The 17,626-nt window shown below is 39.7% G+C and overlaps 1 protein-coding gene across 12 annotated transcripts in view; it reads right to left on the bottom strand.

Annotated features, from left to right (window-relative positions):
• Positions 1 to 17,626, bottom strand: part of EHBP1 (EH domain binding protein 1) — a 196,866-nt gene that overhangs the window by 94,895 nt on the left and 84,345 nt on the right. For all 12 annotated transcript variants that reach the window (XM_048938418.1, XM_048938426.1, XM_048938416.1 and 9 more), the window contains 2 exons: positions 9,425 to 9,677; positions 3,789 to 3,975 (listed from right to left, as the gene is read on the bottom strand). In XM_048938418.1, coding sequence (XP_048794375.1) covers positions 3,789 to 3,975; positions 9,425 to 9,677 — 440 coding nt within the window. The remainder of the gene's footprint in view (positions 1 to 3,788; positions 3,976 to 9,424; positions 9,678 to 17,626) is intronic.

The following is a 17,626-nucleotide window of genomic DNA, read 5'->3' as shown; positions in this document are numbered from 1 at the left end:
CATCATGAGCTTGGGAACAATCATTTCAGGGAAAAAATAAAGGTTAAATGCTGACTATATTTGTTTCCATGACTTTCCTTCAACCAACAACTACCAACAATGACCAACAATTACCTATGACTATCTGGGCAGTAAGATTTTATGCCAGCCTGACAGTGAGATGAAATCTTTGCTTCAAACTCTAGTTCTACCTTTTTCACAGCTATTAAAATTAACGCCTGCATATTAGTCCCAGGTTCTACCTTTACTGATTGTCACGTTCTTGAAAGCTAACCAACCCATAACTCTACCATGCAGCACCCTTTATATCTTGGGGTACCTAGCATGATGCTTTGATACCACCAGATCAGAACATGTTTTCTTGGCATCTTCTGCCTACTTTTATATGAAACTTACAGAGAATTATCTAGTACAACATAAACCTCTGAACAAAAGAACCCACAGGAATTTGATTTCCATGGTGTCAGGAGTAGTAGGGGTAATTAACCATGGATGTGATTCCAGGACAATCTAGAAATAGTATTCAGCTGTTAAAAAAATCATAAAATTCCTCTAGAAGAAAGTCTTCTGCAATACAGAGATACTTTAGCCAGAAGTCTGTTCTCCAATTAGACATATCCATTCATCTGACTAATGACTGCTAAAAACTAATCATTTTACTTTTCTCTTTCATTACCACAGACATTGCTGTTATAATATTAAAAAATATGCACCAAAAAGTCACGCGTGGGAAGTTTGATATCCCTGAAGCAAGAAACACCTTCCACCACTGCTTGGGTAATGGTAAAGTCTTGGATTCAGGGATTCAGGCTATGATGTTTCAACAGCAAACACAACTGCACTTCTGTGGAAGACTTCCTATATCCCCGATGCCAATGCTAGAAGGCTCATTGCAGCTGAATACTGAGCGATGCAATTTGGTGTTCAGCCATACCCTAGGGATTTCATTTCTGGGTGTATACTTAGGAAAATTTCACCCTTTCTTGCCCTACTTGTGAATCCAAGGAACATTTCAATCCTAGGTATTTAAATTCCTAAGAACTTCACTACTATTTTCAAAAACTAATTGCTTTTCTTAACAGAAACATAACTTAAACATAATTTCAAGTATTTGGAACAAGTATCTTGAGTAGGAATCTATCATGTGTCAAATAATCTTTCAAGAGTAATTTCCACTTAATAACAGATGTTAGCACCAGCATTTATATGTTTTGTGTTCAGCAAATGTGATAAGAATGAACTACAAATACTCTACCAAAGAAAGATGAAGAGAAGCATTTTAGGGGTCTTTTTCTTTAATCTCCAAAGTTCTCACATTAAGGCGGTGTATCTGGATTCAGTATACTAGCATTTCTGCTCCACAATCATTTCCCATGAAGACAACCAAGACAGGGAATCCAACGTGTTGGAACATTTGGGATCTGGTTACCGTAATGCAGAGGCTTTCTGTGCACAGGTAACTTGGACAAATCACATCCTAAGTTCAGTTACTTAACCTCCCCTTTTACCTACACTTACCCCCACGGGACTACTCCCCCTGCATAAAGATTTGTGCCAAGTTCATGATTATATAGTTCCCGTGCCCTTTGATTGGAGTTTTTTCACAGTTGCTAAATGCTGCCACTGTTATTGGGTAATAAACAAGTTATCTGTGCCAACACTCCAGGTCCTACCGGGGTACTACTTTGTTCAGGTATGAGGAAATTATTTAATTTTCTTTTCTTTTGCAACGGCAGTGCTTTTCAAATTTCAAGCAACATTCCAAGTAAAGTGCTTTTGATCTACAATTATTAGATCATCTTGGATCAAAACAATTCAAGCACAGAAAAAGAGATTTAGTGAAAGCTTTCTGATTTATAAGCGTCGTGTACCACTTTGGTATACCCAGTGAGTGAAACTTTCCAATCTAGCCATAATGTAATAAACCCAGACACTGTGCCTGCTCTGGAGCCTTCCCTAATGGTCTCACATCTTTCAAAATCCTGTGAAAAAAATTAAAGCTTTCCTGAAATGCAGAAGGTCAACATCAAATTTCATCTTCCCCCATGACCGTAATGAATATTTCAGTTTTAGTACTTGGGGCTTCACTATTCTCAGCTATTGCTTCCGTGGCAAAGAGATGGGCTGCAAGCAGGTAGGCACCAAAACACTGGGAAGTAACACCCTACACAGTTGCAGAAGCTGCTTGGCTGCGTTCATAACAATCCAGTCTTTTCAGCAGCTTCAATCCTGCATCTTTTCTTAATCAATTTCAGCTTTCCAACAATCTAAAACAGCCACAATAATTGAGCACAGCAATACAACATTATTCTGTCACAATGAAAACATGAAATGAGGCACAGAAATATTTCCTTGGAAGCAGATCTCTAAAAAAGAAAAACAAACCAAATCAAAAATACCCAAACAAACAGAAAACAACACCTTCTCAAACAATGACCAATGGGGGTACAACCTCCATCAAGCGAGTGGATAAAATCTTCTCCACAGAATTCTCTTCTCTACCTGGTAGTACCAGAATGCTTTACTTTGGCTGCTTTGCACTGACCTGAAGACCACACTCTACCAAAAACTGAATGAAATGGCTTTTTTTTCTTCCAAAACCTCATGCAGACAGGATCGAATCCCATTGCAGCACATGCTCGTACTGCAATACTTGGGTGAAATATTGCCCTGGTAATGGTTTTACATATTGAAAGTTATGCTTGTGACCCTGCTGTGCTGTTTTGTTTTGCCGTGAGCAGACACAGATTAGATTTCTGGTCTCATACTCTTTACCCTAAGTGAATGCTAAAGTGACAGCAAGATCAGAGCCTGGGGGGACAAGGACACGTCAGCAATCTAGCTGACTAATTAAGCAATGAAGCGATAGGTATCACAATTAGTTTCATTCCATTCTTAAAGTATGGAGGCTCCAATACAAGGAAAAACAAATGACAATATGCATAAATTGGGAGAGCTGTGCTGGAAGGGAAGCCTTCTGTTCTCACCTTTAGTAACAAGTCGTCAGCACACACAAAATTTGTTTTTAAAACACCCCACTGATACATTCCATTAAATGATTCTCTCATTAAATAAGAAAAAAGATTCCCTCTTAAAAAAGAACAGGCATCTGCTGAAATTCTAGAGATAAAATCCACATTGTCAGAGTTTGCTTTTGTGATCCTGGAGCACCTGCACTACACATCGCCCCATTCAAGAGAAGTTAATTCAGAATTTTACTTGAGAAACAGTAAAGTAACAGTGTATTCATGCACACTTAGTTTGGACATTTCTAATAAACTGCTAATCTGTTTTAAAGTAGACTGGCTTTTTTTTTTTTTTAATTACTTCAGCATACGATGGAATTGAACGCATACAAATCCTAATGCAAATAAACAGTGTTCAGTACTAAGCTCTTAAAACCCAGATCTATGATAGAAATGTGGAGATGGACTCTTCAACAGCAGCAAGGCTTACTGACATTACAATAGATCAAGACAAAGTATTGTTCAACATGATTTTCTTCCTTCTCAATGGCATATCCAGCTGTCTGGTAGCATTTGTTACTGGAAGACTCTTTTCATTGAAACTGCAGTTGCTGTTACTGTTGTCATTAAATCCTTAAAGAAAAATACAAGCTCCTACTGCTGCTCTCTCCCTATGAACCAGTAACTGAACAGAGATGAACCAACACCTTATTAAGTCCAAGCAAAGCTTTTACGATGGCCCGCAGAAATAAATAGGATGTCTACAATCCACATAAAGGCACTGTTAATAATAAAGACAAAAATTCGGTATGAAAAACCTACCTTTGGAGAAGAAGAAAGCTCTCTCGATGCAGGAATAGCTGTCACGTTCTCACTCATGCTTGTCTCTGTCTTTGGCAAGAGGTTTGGTGGTTCAGGAGCTTTTCTTTTCATCTTCTTTTCTGGTTCTTGCAGTGGACCAACTTTAATTAAAGCAGGACTTGATTTTGGTTCATAAAACGGATTTGATCTAATTAAAGAAGGGAAACATATTTCTTTACAAACGTCATGGAATTCAAAACAAAAATAAGACTGGTTTAGAGAAGCTGATGACTAAAGTGCTTTTATTATCCCATGCAAGAGAATGTTTAGCTTTTACATGCTACTTTCTGATATGACTGACAAGTGAGAAAAACGGTTCAGACTGGATGAGCTCAGAACTTCTTTAGACAACTTCCAAATTACATGTTTTATTAATAACAAAACTCAATTAAAATATACTTGGCTATTAAAAGATCTCATTTATAGATGAGCTCAATACCAACAAATTCAAGAGAGGATGCTAGCTGTTGAATATGCCAATGAACAGAAGTAAGAATTCTTAATCAGAACAGATGTAAGTTCCAACCCCCTATTTGTTCCATCCTAAACAAATACTTCCACAGTATTCCCAAATGTGATCTAATAGTTTAATACATCACCTATCAATCAACAATGCACTGAATAAAAGCTCCACTTGTGGACTTGAAAGTAGACAGCTGTCCTGCTAAGGATACTTACAGGAACCTTCTTCACACTAACCTAACTCACTCATAACCTTCGCTTTTCATGTTCTGCCATCCAAAACAAGACAATTCATTATGAAACTGGCGATTTAACTTATTCTTTTCTTTTCCAAACTTCCCCTGCAAAATGTATTTATCGTGCATCCCAAACAATGTCATGAAGTCTGCAATCCCCAAAGGTCTACCTGCATACAGTTATATAAAACATAACTGATCATGACAAATAACATCAGTCCTTCAAAATCCACCCTAGACAGAAACAATAACGCATGCAGCATTTGATAAGAGTTATCTAGTTAGATTCATTTTCCAATTTCCTCTTGGGATAAGAGAAATGAGCTAGCCCATGCTGTCTTAAACAACTAAAAAAGGTGGGCACAAATGAAAAGCCCACTAGTCATCCAGTTTCCTTCCCCATAACACTAGATTTCTCTCAGTTTCATTCATTTATAGTACGGAAATACGTCTTACGGTCTCTTGGCCTGACTTCAGAATTTATCTCAATGCAGTTTGCCTTTGTCCTTTTGACTGAGAAGAAGAAAGCAATTAATAATCCACACTGCAGAAAATAAGTCTACTTCTGAAAGGCAAAGTCTATTGAAGCACAAAAGAGAAGACCAAGCACAAAACCTCCAGACCTTTCGGAGAATCTGCCGCCACTTGTTACAGATCTAAATCCAGATAGTGAAGTGAAAGAACAACTAACACTAAAATAACTCATCTGCTGACTGAAGGCAACTTTCAGGTGTTCCCTCTTTGCTGCCCATCAAGCGCAAAGCCATTGGTGCAATAAAAACTAAGGACAAGAACAAAATAGCAAGTTAAATGAGAAACAGATGGGTATTTTCCACGGGAGCCAGCAGAAAAAGGAGGGTATTCAGTCTGAAACTGTCCTAGCTGTCAGAAGCTCTAATTTAGCTGACAGCCTAGTTCAGCTGTCTTCAGACACCGGGAAGTTCAAAGGGAGGTGAAAATGAAGATAAAAGAGATAAAGGCTGAAGAACAATATGTGCTGCAGAGAGCATGAAGTCTTCCTTAGCTCTACAAGGCAGACTTCTGAACAGACAACAGATGCAACATGTTTGCTGATGGTGAAATTATCCCGTGCAGCCTTACTGGGAACGAGAAAGGTGTATTTGTAAGGTGTTAAAAATGATTTGGGTGGAAAAAAACCCACTAAAGAGCAAAAAAAAGTTGGGAAGAACAACTATGTTCTGAATTTTTATGCTGCAGGATTCTTGTGCTGCACGTGTAATTCTGAGAATTGGACCTGCTGCATGCATCAGAAGAACAGGCTGTACAGAGACAAGTCGCTGTTTCTTTTTCCCATAGAAAATATCTTGCTTTAAAGCCAGGCTAAGCCCTTCACATTTTGGCCATGGCATGGTCTGAACACACACACACACAATTTTCCACTTTCCCTTCCCACTTAAATAATCATAAAAACTAAATTTTCAAAAATGTTTATCAGCAAGTTTTACACAGACAAAATTCCCCAGTTCTTTCCAGAAAATGCAGCAGAGTTTGGTCCAACAGCCTCCACGTGGTGCTGATGAGAAACTAAGCATGGGAGCAGCCTGGCTGAAAAAAGGCTTAGCTGAAAAATCCCTATGCACTCCTTCCTGAAGTTAGCTCACTTACTCTTTGCTTCACTTGTATTACTGAACTGATCCACACAGTGGGATTTACCTAAACAGACATCAGACTGTCCACGACAAAATTAAATAAACCAACCTGATGAGTTACCTGGCACTAAAAAAATCAGTGGCAGCAGGGTGGCTTGTGGCTCCTATGGAACAGTCAGCTTCAAGAGATGGCAACTAAACAGCCTTACCAATTAGACAGCATTGTCCCAGCCACACAACGATTAACAGGATAAGAAGCTACAGAGCCAAACAGTATCTGAAAAAGCAAGCTTTATTCTGATCAATTTAAAAATGTCTTTGACCAGCATCATTGGTTAACAAAAAAATAAATAAAATTGCCATTTCACTGAGGAAGAAAATCAAAGCCATCAGCATGCTAAGGTAAGAGACCAGGCTATCTTACACATAAAAAATGCTAGGGTTGAAGGCGTTGCACTTTAAGTACTGGTCATCTGCACTGCCTTCAAATAACTCAACTGAGAAGGCCTGCTGTGCTTTATTAACAGTTAGCCACCTAGCATTTTGACTTTTAATGTAAACAACTCAAAAAGTAAAAGATTTTTACACTAACATTCAAGTTCCCAGACAAAAAAAAAGAAAAAAAACAAAAGGAAAGAAAAAAAAAGAAAAAAAGAAAGAAAATATGTTCCTTATCTCAAGCTAGGGATGAGAACTTAGCCAGGGGACGTATGTTCTGGGAAAGTAGCTCCACAGCTGAGCTTACGTGCTGTAGAACATCTAAGTCCAGCTGTACCATGCAATGCCTCATTATGCTGATGCTTGTGACCATGCTCTGCTGATGCGAGTTGTGAAATCTTACGTTACCTTCACAACCATTAGTGCAATACATTGCCATTAAGCCAGTTACTCAAGGTAAATCCTCCACAGAGGCACAGCGAGGATAAGTACCTCGTCCAAGGTTACGAGAGTTGGTTACAAAACTGGAACCAGAGTTCAGATCTTCGGGCACTTTGTGTAAGTCTTGAGTCCACAATCAGAACTAGCAATTTGCCAAAGCAGAGTGGGACAAGGGTCCTGATTTTCAGTGATGTGTTCGTGTTCCCAGGACACATCATCACATTTCACACACAACAGGAGAAAGCCAAGTGGCGCATTAAATGAACCCCAAAGAAACTTTTAAGAAGCAGTGATAAAAATACATGACATTTCCTGAGTGACAACAAACGCCCTTACAGAGACTTCTATTTCTCATGCCTTTCACCTATTACCTTCAGAAACATTCTTAAAAAAGCAATGGACCAGTGGTAGTAAAAAATGATTAAAAAAACCAACCCAAAACAAAACAACAAGAATTGGAAGATAAGATAGTTAGGAGAGGTTGAAAATAGCATGCAAGGTTTTCTAATGCCATGGTATGACCCAGTTGTTCAGCCTTGTCTTGAATACACTGCTCAGGCCAAGTCAACACCCATCTTAAAATAGATACATAGCAGAAGAAATAAGAGGGTCCAGAGACGTGCGATGAAAATGATTAGAGACATGAAGAGACTTCTGCATGAAGAGAGATTGAAAAAGTTAGCAGACAAGTGACAAGCAATGGTGAACGTGCTGGAGATACAGACACAGCAACAGTTTATGGCAGATAAAACTCAATACTACTTGCTGTTGTTTTCAGAAGCCAAAGAAGGGATTGCAGATGGGATTGGGAAGGTAACTTATTTACAATCAATAAAAGGAAATACATTTCATATAATACCTTGTTTTCTTGTGGAACTCTCTGCCACAAATTGACACTGAAGCCTAGACTTTAATAGGATTAGGAAGAAGATGAGCCACTTAGATAATAAAAGCATCTGCATTCACGGTAAGTAACAAACAATATCCATCTGGACATAAACCCTTATCACTTGGGACACACAGAAACTGAACTGCCTATGAAAATCTTTCTTTTAGTGCTCATAATACTATGCATATCCTTAGCAGAAACAATATATTGAAAAGAATTGGCAATTATTAACACGAAGTAAGGCATAATAGTGCTTTTTAGCTGTGAGTTAGTATCCCAAGTCTTATGTTCCTACACTGATTCTGTTACTACATTTTTTTCCTTTAAGTATAAAGATTCATCCTAGGGTTCTCCTTGCACACCTCTACCCAACACATCCAAAAAATTGCCTCCATGTCTTTGTCAGTGACATAGCACTGGGAGGAAAGCGGCATGAGGAGCTACAGGAGGGTCAGTCCATAACAAACTGTGTAAAAGATGTAAAATGACATGTATATTCTTATTTCTCCCTGTTGATTCTGGTGATCTGTGAACAGTCAGAAGTGGTCACTGTGACCACCAACAGTGTGATCACACTGTGGTCTGATGTTATAGCAGCCAGCACTGCTGGTGAGGCAGTGCCCTAATGGATGGAGCTGGCAGAGAAATCATCTCTCAGTGTCCCCAGTGCCCCCCCTTCTTTTTTTTCTTCTTCATTTCCACAGAACATCAACGTATCCATGGCCACAGAGCTTTAACAGGAAAAAACCCTGGAAGGGTCCTTTGTACGTTTCTATTAGAATGCGTGGGAATTCTTCAATTTCCTACAACATGGCTATAAACAGAGAAACACGAAGATGATAGTAGGACACCTGTATTAATATTAACTATTAAAGCAATGCAAATGTCATCCCCTGATAAATCTCCTTAAGTACTGTAAAACTAAAGTGTAATTACAGTTGTTGTCTGTAAAATTGCTCATGTGTAATCACCATAAACTGCCTCATGAGTGGTGTGGTTGGTGACTAATAACCACAAACAAGGAATAAGTAAACACCTTCAAACCTCCTAAGCTGCACAACTCCTGCAAAGAGCTCTCACTCCTTGTTAAGCCTCTATACTAAAAAACAAGGCAGCCAGTGCAAGTTTATTAAAGTTCTGTATGTGGTTATGATAAAAGAAACAGCTTAACGAAGCGCATATGGTATTAGCATGTTGATTTTAGGTAGCAAAAATAATGGCAAAGAAGACAGGAAGGACCTTTGTATCATTACAACTGGCAGGGCACGAAGGGCCAAACAGGCACGCAGATCTGTTTCCTATCAGAGAGGCAAAGAAGCTTTTCCAAGCTGATCATGTTCACCTGTGGAGCTGAACAGTGTGACTTGGGGGTATGGTAATTCCTACTGCTAAGCTGAATACCAGTAATGTCCTGAGGAGGTGATTAAGGATCATCACGACTGAGCCCAATACACCTCAAGATTAAGCCAGAGATCCCACTAATGCTTCCAAGGCTGCTGAAAGATGAAGAATCATACTTACTCATCTAGTTCTTCCTCTTCAGCTTTGGAGGTATCTGCATAGAGGTATTTGCTCATATCCACTGGTCTGACGTTCTTCCTTTTTGCAGGTTGAGGAGGAGAATCTCTTATGGTTACAAATGTTTCGGAGTCAGGATCTGGCTCATCAAATGGGTTCAAGTACTCTGGGGCATCTTCGTCCTTGAAAGGATTGTAACTGTCAACATAGAAACCTTCTTCTGCCTTTGAAGATGATGCGATCTCACTGTCCAGTTCTACCAAACAACAAGAAAACCATTAAGCAGATTAAATATAGAAAAAAATTTGAAGCCATTTTATCAGATCTTTGTATTCTGAGGTTTATGAAACGGTTTACTTTGTAATTCTCAAGATGTAAAGTCCTAGCCTTAGACAAATTTTTATGCTTCATTTGTAGCGTGACCTTGTTTGTGCCAAAATAGGGTCTTTGAAAAGATCATTTCATCTAGAGTGTACTGAATAGGTTTAATTTTCTCACTTACTAAAGCGCTTTCAACCAATTCGTTATTAGTTTTCCTATTTGTCACATAAATGGTATCACAACAGATTTTAGAGCATTTTCCCAAGCCATTAGCCAATCTGTATCCTAACAAAATGTTCTTAATTGTTTATTTGAGTTTTTAATAAAAGCAAAAAGATACCCTATATTTCATAATAAAATGACTTTTATTGAATACTGGAAATGGTGATAGCTAGTAGGCACTCTTTTCATTTCTTAAAATGGCTGAATTAAAATCATGGTCAGTAATTACATTTTAAAATATATAAATTTTCCTTGCTAACCGGTCTTTTGAACAAAACACCATCTGACTGCAAAAAAAGAATTTAAATTAATCCTAAAGAGATGGATAATCAAATTATGCATTTATTATTTGGGCTGTAGAGCAAAAAGTTATTAGTGACCTGGAGCTCCACGCAGTTCTTTAGAGTAACAGGCCCTACGGAAAGAACACTGCTCAGAAGTGAAGGATTGCTGGGTTCCGAATGAACACTGAAATCCCAAACAGCGATACAATGTTCCTCACACTGACACCAGTACCTCCATCTTACTCTTCCCTCAGAATCCAGTGAGTGGTTCAATATGGGATTTGAGTGCTTTCTAAAGCTACGTAAATAGGAACTTCAAGGTACAGTTTTTAAAACCTCATTTTCAATGGCCACTCCCACATTATTCATGATGAAAAGTCTTTCTTCTTCAGATTTATGGTTACTAAATTGAACAAAACATACTTTTTAGCTTTAAAAGAAAAACTTTAAAAGTTTTTGTAGCACGGTACTAAAAAAAAGAAAAAAGATGGAGTCCCAAGTATATTTGTCACTTAGCTAATACTTGGGAAGACAACATTTATAGTCAATCAACTAATGAAGGCAAGGGGCAGTGAAAAAACAGCAGTGCTGCAGTCACTTGGCCTTGGATGGAAGATGTTAAGTTGCTTACCCTGTGAACTGATAGAAAATGCAGATGTTTTCTGCTCCACCAGGAAACTTTTACCCTGTCTCCAGCCATTAGCACAGAGCCAAGGTGACAGACAGCCCTACACAGCGGGTTGTGTAACCTACGGCTTGTACAAGAGCCACTGCTGGCTGAACCAGAATACGGCCCAATGGTGCAAGGAGCAGCTCCACCTACCTTACGCACTGGACTAGTCACCAGCCAGTGGGCCTAGAGCAGGAAAAGCTTTAGTCCTTCTCAGAACTACTGGGACCTACTGGAAAGACTTGATTACAGATGCCTAGTGCCTTTCTTCTTCTTGATTCTTTACAGTTGACCTGCAAAGGCTGTATTATCATACTGTCTTCTGTGCTACCTTTAAGAAGCTGTTTCTGAAGTGTTTGATCGTAAATCTGAAGAACAAATGGTTTTGCCTCAAATAAAGGAATAAAATAATGAAAACCTTACTTAAACCCTAGGTGGATACTCAGGAGATAAATCACCCATCTGGGATTGAAGGTGAGCTCAGCTGGGTGAAAGAAAATAAAGCTGTACTTTGCCAGACAGTACTACAGGTTCTGACTGGTAGACACACGTATGACTACGCACAGTGCCTGTGCCCATGGGATTTCCTTGCAGTGATTATTCGTAAAATTACATTTAAAAATGCCTTTAATTCCAGGTGAGGCTTAAAGTCTCTTATTCCATCAGCAACTTGGTCCAACTTAGTATTAAAGAAGCAATACATACAGTACTTACAACTATCTTTTTTTTGTATACCATATGTTCTTGTTCTTATATTTAGCTTTGAGAATGCAGCTATCATAGTCTCACATCAAGAGCTGGAGTTAAAAGGAGAATGAAAAGGAGTGCAGCCTAGTCACTGCACTGAAATGGGATGACAGGAAATAAAGTGAGATCAGAAAAAACTATTTTTATGCCTAATAGCCAAACAGCCTTTAGACTGTCAAAGCATATTATAAAAAGATTTAATCCTTCTAACAGTATAAAAAAAGGAAAAAAAAAAAAAGGAAAGAACTGCAATAACGGCCTTAGCAAAATCTGAAGAAAAAAAAAGATGTCCTGTTACCATTTAAACTGGTTAAGCCTTACCACTTACCACCTTCCATTTCTCTCTTCCCTTAGACATTCTAGAGAATCAGCTAACCAGGACAGGTTCACATTGCTAATGCCTAAAATCAGGAGAGTAAACCCCTGCATTTACTGTCTAGAAATGCATGACTAGAAGCTCATGTCAGTTGTGGGTGACACACCAATGTTACCAACACATTTAGTGCTTTGATAACGAGGCCAAGCACTGGTGCTTAAGAGGTCTGCAGTAACCTAATGTAGATTTGGAGTAACCTAACGAAACACAGAAAGGTGGCCCATGTACACGCTGTTCAAATTGAACTGCTCATCAAAAACCCTTTGATTAAAGTTATTTCAAACCTTGAAATATTTTACCAAGGAAGTGCACAGCCCCTAATGCCTGCTTCTACAACTGCATATTAGATGGATCACCACACCTGCACTCAGATCTGTTGATAAACACATGTTATCTTATCTGAGCAAAACTTCCTGATAACTCACACGTGGCATTCAAAGTAATGTTCATACAATTAACCCACTGTGCTAGGATGCATACATTGTGGTTTAAAAAGGGGGGACCTATTACTGCAAAGAATGTCAGGAGAATTTCCTGACACTAAAAACATTCAGGGAAATCATCTCTTGTAACTGAATGGTAAGCTTCTATCTTTAATGTGCTTTCAATCACCTCTTGGAAACAACAAGTTAAATTTTTGTTTAAATCCAATAGATTTTAAGGAGAGCACAAATGGTTTTTGCAGTTCTATTTCAACACTGCAGATCAAGTGCTGCAACCCTAACCAGGGCAAATTTATTTCTTGCATTCATTAGCTCAGTGGTAACTACAGATATGGCCTCACACACAGAGCGCTGCGGATCAGCAATGAGAGACCTCAGGCTTGCTACCAGCTAACAGACATCACAAAATGCTGCACATAGGCTGAATGTAAAGGAGCCTCTAAAGACATCATTTTTAAGAATTAATTTTACAGGCAGACTTACAGGCACTCACTAGAACCACTTAGCTTGTCTCCTCAATCTCTCTTCCTGTCATCCAGGACACCACTTTTTTCTCTGCTTCCTCAGTTGTTCCCACAAAAGGAGGGAGCCCATTCTGCACCGGAGGGCAGAGCCCAGAGGCTCATTAGCCAACTGGCAGAGAATGGTTTTGTGGTTTGCACCCACCGTGCTTCGCTGCCAGCAGGCAAAGAACAAACCCCAGAAAGCCAGGGGAAATGTTCCCTCTTCTGAATCCAACTAGAACCTTCAGGTCTGCCTTTCATGTCAAGTGTTGTTGCTGCTCTGTGAGTCCCTCTAAAACTTAAAAAGAGGCTTCTTTCCTTCTTCAGGCTGATTTTATACTAACAACTCACCAGCTATTTTCTTGTTCTCCCCATCATTAATCACAGCTGAAAGAAAACTCAGGACATTTGGTTGCTGAAGTCATTTTTCAATTGTAGTTCTCTACACAGATTTAAAAATTACATTTGCAGCTTGGCACTCCAAGGGTCAAACACATGGTAATTTTGCATGGTTAAGTAATAAAGCCACAGGGGTAGGAGTGACAAGAGAACAGGTAGAATATTACTACAGCAGCAGCACCATGTACTCTTGTGCCAGACGCTGAAGACAGTTCTTGCTCTAACTGCACTGGGAAAGACTGCCTGCGATAGTAATCACCCTGACTGGCACTGCCTATCTGCACAATCAGCCTTCTAGTTCCCAGAGGATCTCCAAAAATCACCCTGCCCTTCAAACCACTTGCCTTTTGTAACACAAACATATTGTGACATACTCCCCAGAACCAAACAGAACCCCTACCAAAACATTACACACACAACTTTCCCCTTGGCAAAAGATGAAAGAAGAAGCCACATGTGAAAGATACTTAGCTATGCCACTTGCTGCACTACTGGCAGGCACACAGACACGATGGTGATGTGAGTGCAGAGGAACAAGCAGCATAAAAATATTACTTCCCAATACTTCTAGAAAGCACAGTGTTTGGCATTCCTACAAACCACTGATGATTCTCCCCTACTTTAGCCAGTACCAGCAAGACATTACATTTCATTAAGAAACATAAAAAGAGAAACCTTTTCTCCTACATCTTGGTTCCTGTACTGCTCTCCTTAGGACAATCCTATAAGGATGGTGGGTGTTGGTACTGCAAAACAGTTCTATTTTCATTTGCACTGTCACGTACTTTGCAGTGAGTTCAGAAGTCTGTGCACAACATAAACAAATGCATTGGTAAAGTAAATAATGTTTTAAATTAAAAGGGGTGGCAAAAAATAGCTGCCCTCATGTCTTAGGTGTGTATTGGTCATACACAACTTCAAAAGCAGAATCCCCATCTAATTAGAAAACATTCTGGGGACACTGACAGTGTTCTGTAGTTTCCTATTTCCATTTATTGGCTATAATGCCTTCCACATGTAAAAAATTTTGCACAAAAATTATCTGATTGTAGAGTTCTGTTGTAATGGGACTAAAAGACTATCCAAAAGGCAATCTTCAGATGATTAGCAACATATTGGCTAGTATGAAAGCTGCAGAATGGTATTCTGGACAAGATTTTTTTCTCGATTCCTTAGATTTCTAACATCTAGCTGACCTATTAGATACAGAGATGATAAGCCTCAATTTGACTCGTCAACCACAAGATACAATGGAAGATTTCTGAGGATTTTTGATGCAAGTTGTTCATATTCATGTTCACTCTACTGTGCACGATCACTTACACCAAGGACTTTTTAAACCAAGCAGTAACCCTGAGGTAGCTTGCTGAAGCCCTCTGCCATGCAGAGCACCCACAGCGTACACACAGATGCTGGGAGCAATCATGCCTTTGGTTTCTCTCCACCCTTCATTCCCAGGGTTAGGTGATTATGGGATTAGAAAGGTAGAGGGAAAGCAGCTCAGCTGTGGACAGGCACAAGAAATATCTGTCTAGGAAAGAAGCACCTACTGGCAAGCGATTCTCCTTTCTCCTTGAGCGACTGTCAGTGCATACATATTCATATGCTGGGTGACTGCAAGCAATCTCACTAAGCACTCAAGGTAGTGTCTTTATAGGAATATCCCTGGACTGTTCTGCCAAATGGCACATGGTGCCTTCTAGCCTCTGATGGCAAAGGACTCAGAAAATGGTGGATGCCCATCTTAGGGAAATCATCTTACACATTTCATTGAGAGCTTCTGATCTTTCACATAAAACCTAAATTCCAGATTCTGGATCGTTCATATAAAAAGATAAAGCAGACTAATGTGTAGTGGATAGAAAAATACCTCATCCCTGCATGCATAAGAAGTTAATCTCCTGATTTAAGCTGATCACAAGACAAGTGAAACAGGTAATGTGACTCTTTAAGCCTGTAGGAGAAAGTCTGCCTTAAACTCCTGAACCTCTGTCGTGCTCCCAGGCTCCTGGGGCAGCCACCAAATAGGGCCCATTCACTGAAGGATGCAAAAACGAACAACTGGGCATAGTCTCAAATTGCCTCCAAAAAAGAGACAGCAGCAGTAAAACTTGCACTGAGATCTCCAAGTAGAAGTATCCTAAACTAAGAGGAACTACATCTGCTAATAGATGGAAAGCTAACCAGGCTGTTCTCTGTGGTAGGGCAACAACAGATGGGCTTTCAGAGTATTCCATAGCTCCAAACTGCAGTCTAAAACAAAGGGAAGTGTCCTCAAAATGACTGTCTATGTGCAGCCCATGTACACATATGCCAATTAGCCATAGATATATCCAAGAGATCCCTTCTGTTGCTGAAGACCAGAACCGTCATAACTAATTTGTCTTAGCACTTTTACCCCACTCCCCCTAACTTTCTGTTGAAGGTAGAGGGCTGGAGAAAAGGCACAACTCAAGAAGGACAAGTCAGGGAGGATGAACATCACCAATGCACACTGCAGGGACAAGACAGCTCTGGAGTGGAAGAGCCAGCACTTCTCAAAGGTGCCTGTGGTGGTTTAAAGTCTCCAATGAGGCACTAAATGTAAATTAAAAACTTAAAAATACCACACCAGATGTCCCACTTAGATCTGACAGCCCAAAACACTTCAGATTTCCACAATGTTCAATGCTCCAGGAAGGCAAATTTCTTTCACATGAACATGACTGATCCCAAACGAAAAACACCTATGACACAGTAGGAAGAATCCAGTGCCACCCTGTTTATCAAAACCACTGTCATGTTATGGTACGTTGATTGCTGCGTGATGGTGACTGTGTGGGAGGAATAGCTGGTACACACACACCCAGCAACTCAGCATCACTGCCCACAGCAATATAGACGGGACTTCTTTGGGGACCCAAGAGCCTGAGACCTATCCAAGTACACAAGGCAGATCCAGAGGAATGGAGGATTGTCTATGATGGCAGTAAAGCCTTCAACAGTACTATTAAAGGGACTACAACTGATTGAAAAACTGTGACATATGCATATGGGGAGTCCTTTGGGAATGTAAGCAGGCTGGAGCCTCGGATGCAGGCTACTCACTGGGAACATGACATAAGGTATTAAGTTATTCCAACACTAGGAAACAACCAGTTCCCAGCTCCCAGTCCCTGAGATTAGAAGGAAATGATTCTTAGTTCCCATATTTTGTCATCAGTAGAGCTGCTGCTTTCTGCAAGAAAAAGTTGACTTTAGAAGACAGCAATTTAGGTAGGATGGGACTTGGAGAGTTGGACAAGGAGCATTTCTTTCTTAAGCAAAGAAGAAAGAAAATAATATAGGCTGAGTCTCAGAGAAACTTGTGCATGAGCAACAAAACGTGAATGGGTATTTTACATCCTTGGTTTGCCTCCTTCTCTGATCCTAAAGGAATTAGCAGCTGAGGTGCAAGCTGGAAAAGGACCCAAAGATCCGGACACCAAAACATAATCCATATATATTAGTATCTACAAAGCTGAAACAACTCACTTCTGCAGCTCTAGACAACTCAGGAGTGGGAGGAGCCTGAGATAATGGCCTTATGACTTCAATGGCCAAATACAGAGGATAGTGCAATATCCCTGTTTAACAAATACAGACTGTGGAACTATACCACAGGCCATTAATAGGTTCTGTGGACTCAGAAGGCAGAAAAAACACTTGAGAAATCATTCCATTTGTTCAGAGAAAGAGTAAGCATAGGTGGAAACTACAGCTCTGAAACACACCTTCATTAAGCTTGGCATTAGAAATGCTGTGGCTACACCTAGCCTGTTCCTCCCTGGTGTGGTTCACTTCTACTGCCACTACAATGAGGCTTTGTCAAAGGTGGCAAATACTTCTTGCTATCCTGTATGGGAAAGGAAGTCTTGGAGCACTGAACAGGAGAATTTGATTACAGCTTTTATTTATTTATTTATTTATTTTTCTGATGGCAACAGGTGGAAATCTAGATATCCACACATGAAGCTGGGGACAGAAAAGATGCTAAGATGCTGCTTTCTGGCCTTGTAGCTGAAGTCACAAATTAAACACTTAAAGGAATTTTATTTCTCACCCAAACAAAACAAGAATAGGCATGTTGGTCTAGAAGGAGGATTAACACCTACCACGCAGTGCAAGGCGTGATGCCAGAAGACTTAACTGAGGAAGCCATAAAAGCAAAAAAAGAATGAAAGAGATACAATTAAGCTATATTAATGAAGATTAGAGCTAA

This window comes from Lagopus muta, chromosome 2 (assembly GCF_023343835.1).
Source record: "Lagopus muta isolate bLagMut1 chromosome 2, bLagMut1 primary, whole genome shotgun sequence".
Lineage (NCBI taxonomy): Eukaryota > Metazoa > Chordata > Aves > Galliformes > Phasianidae > Lagopus > Lagopus muta.
Note: the sequence above shows the minus strand (reverse complement) of the source record. Positions and strands in the feature narration are given on the sequence as shown.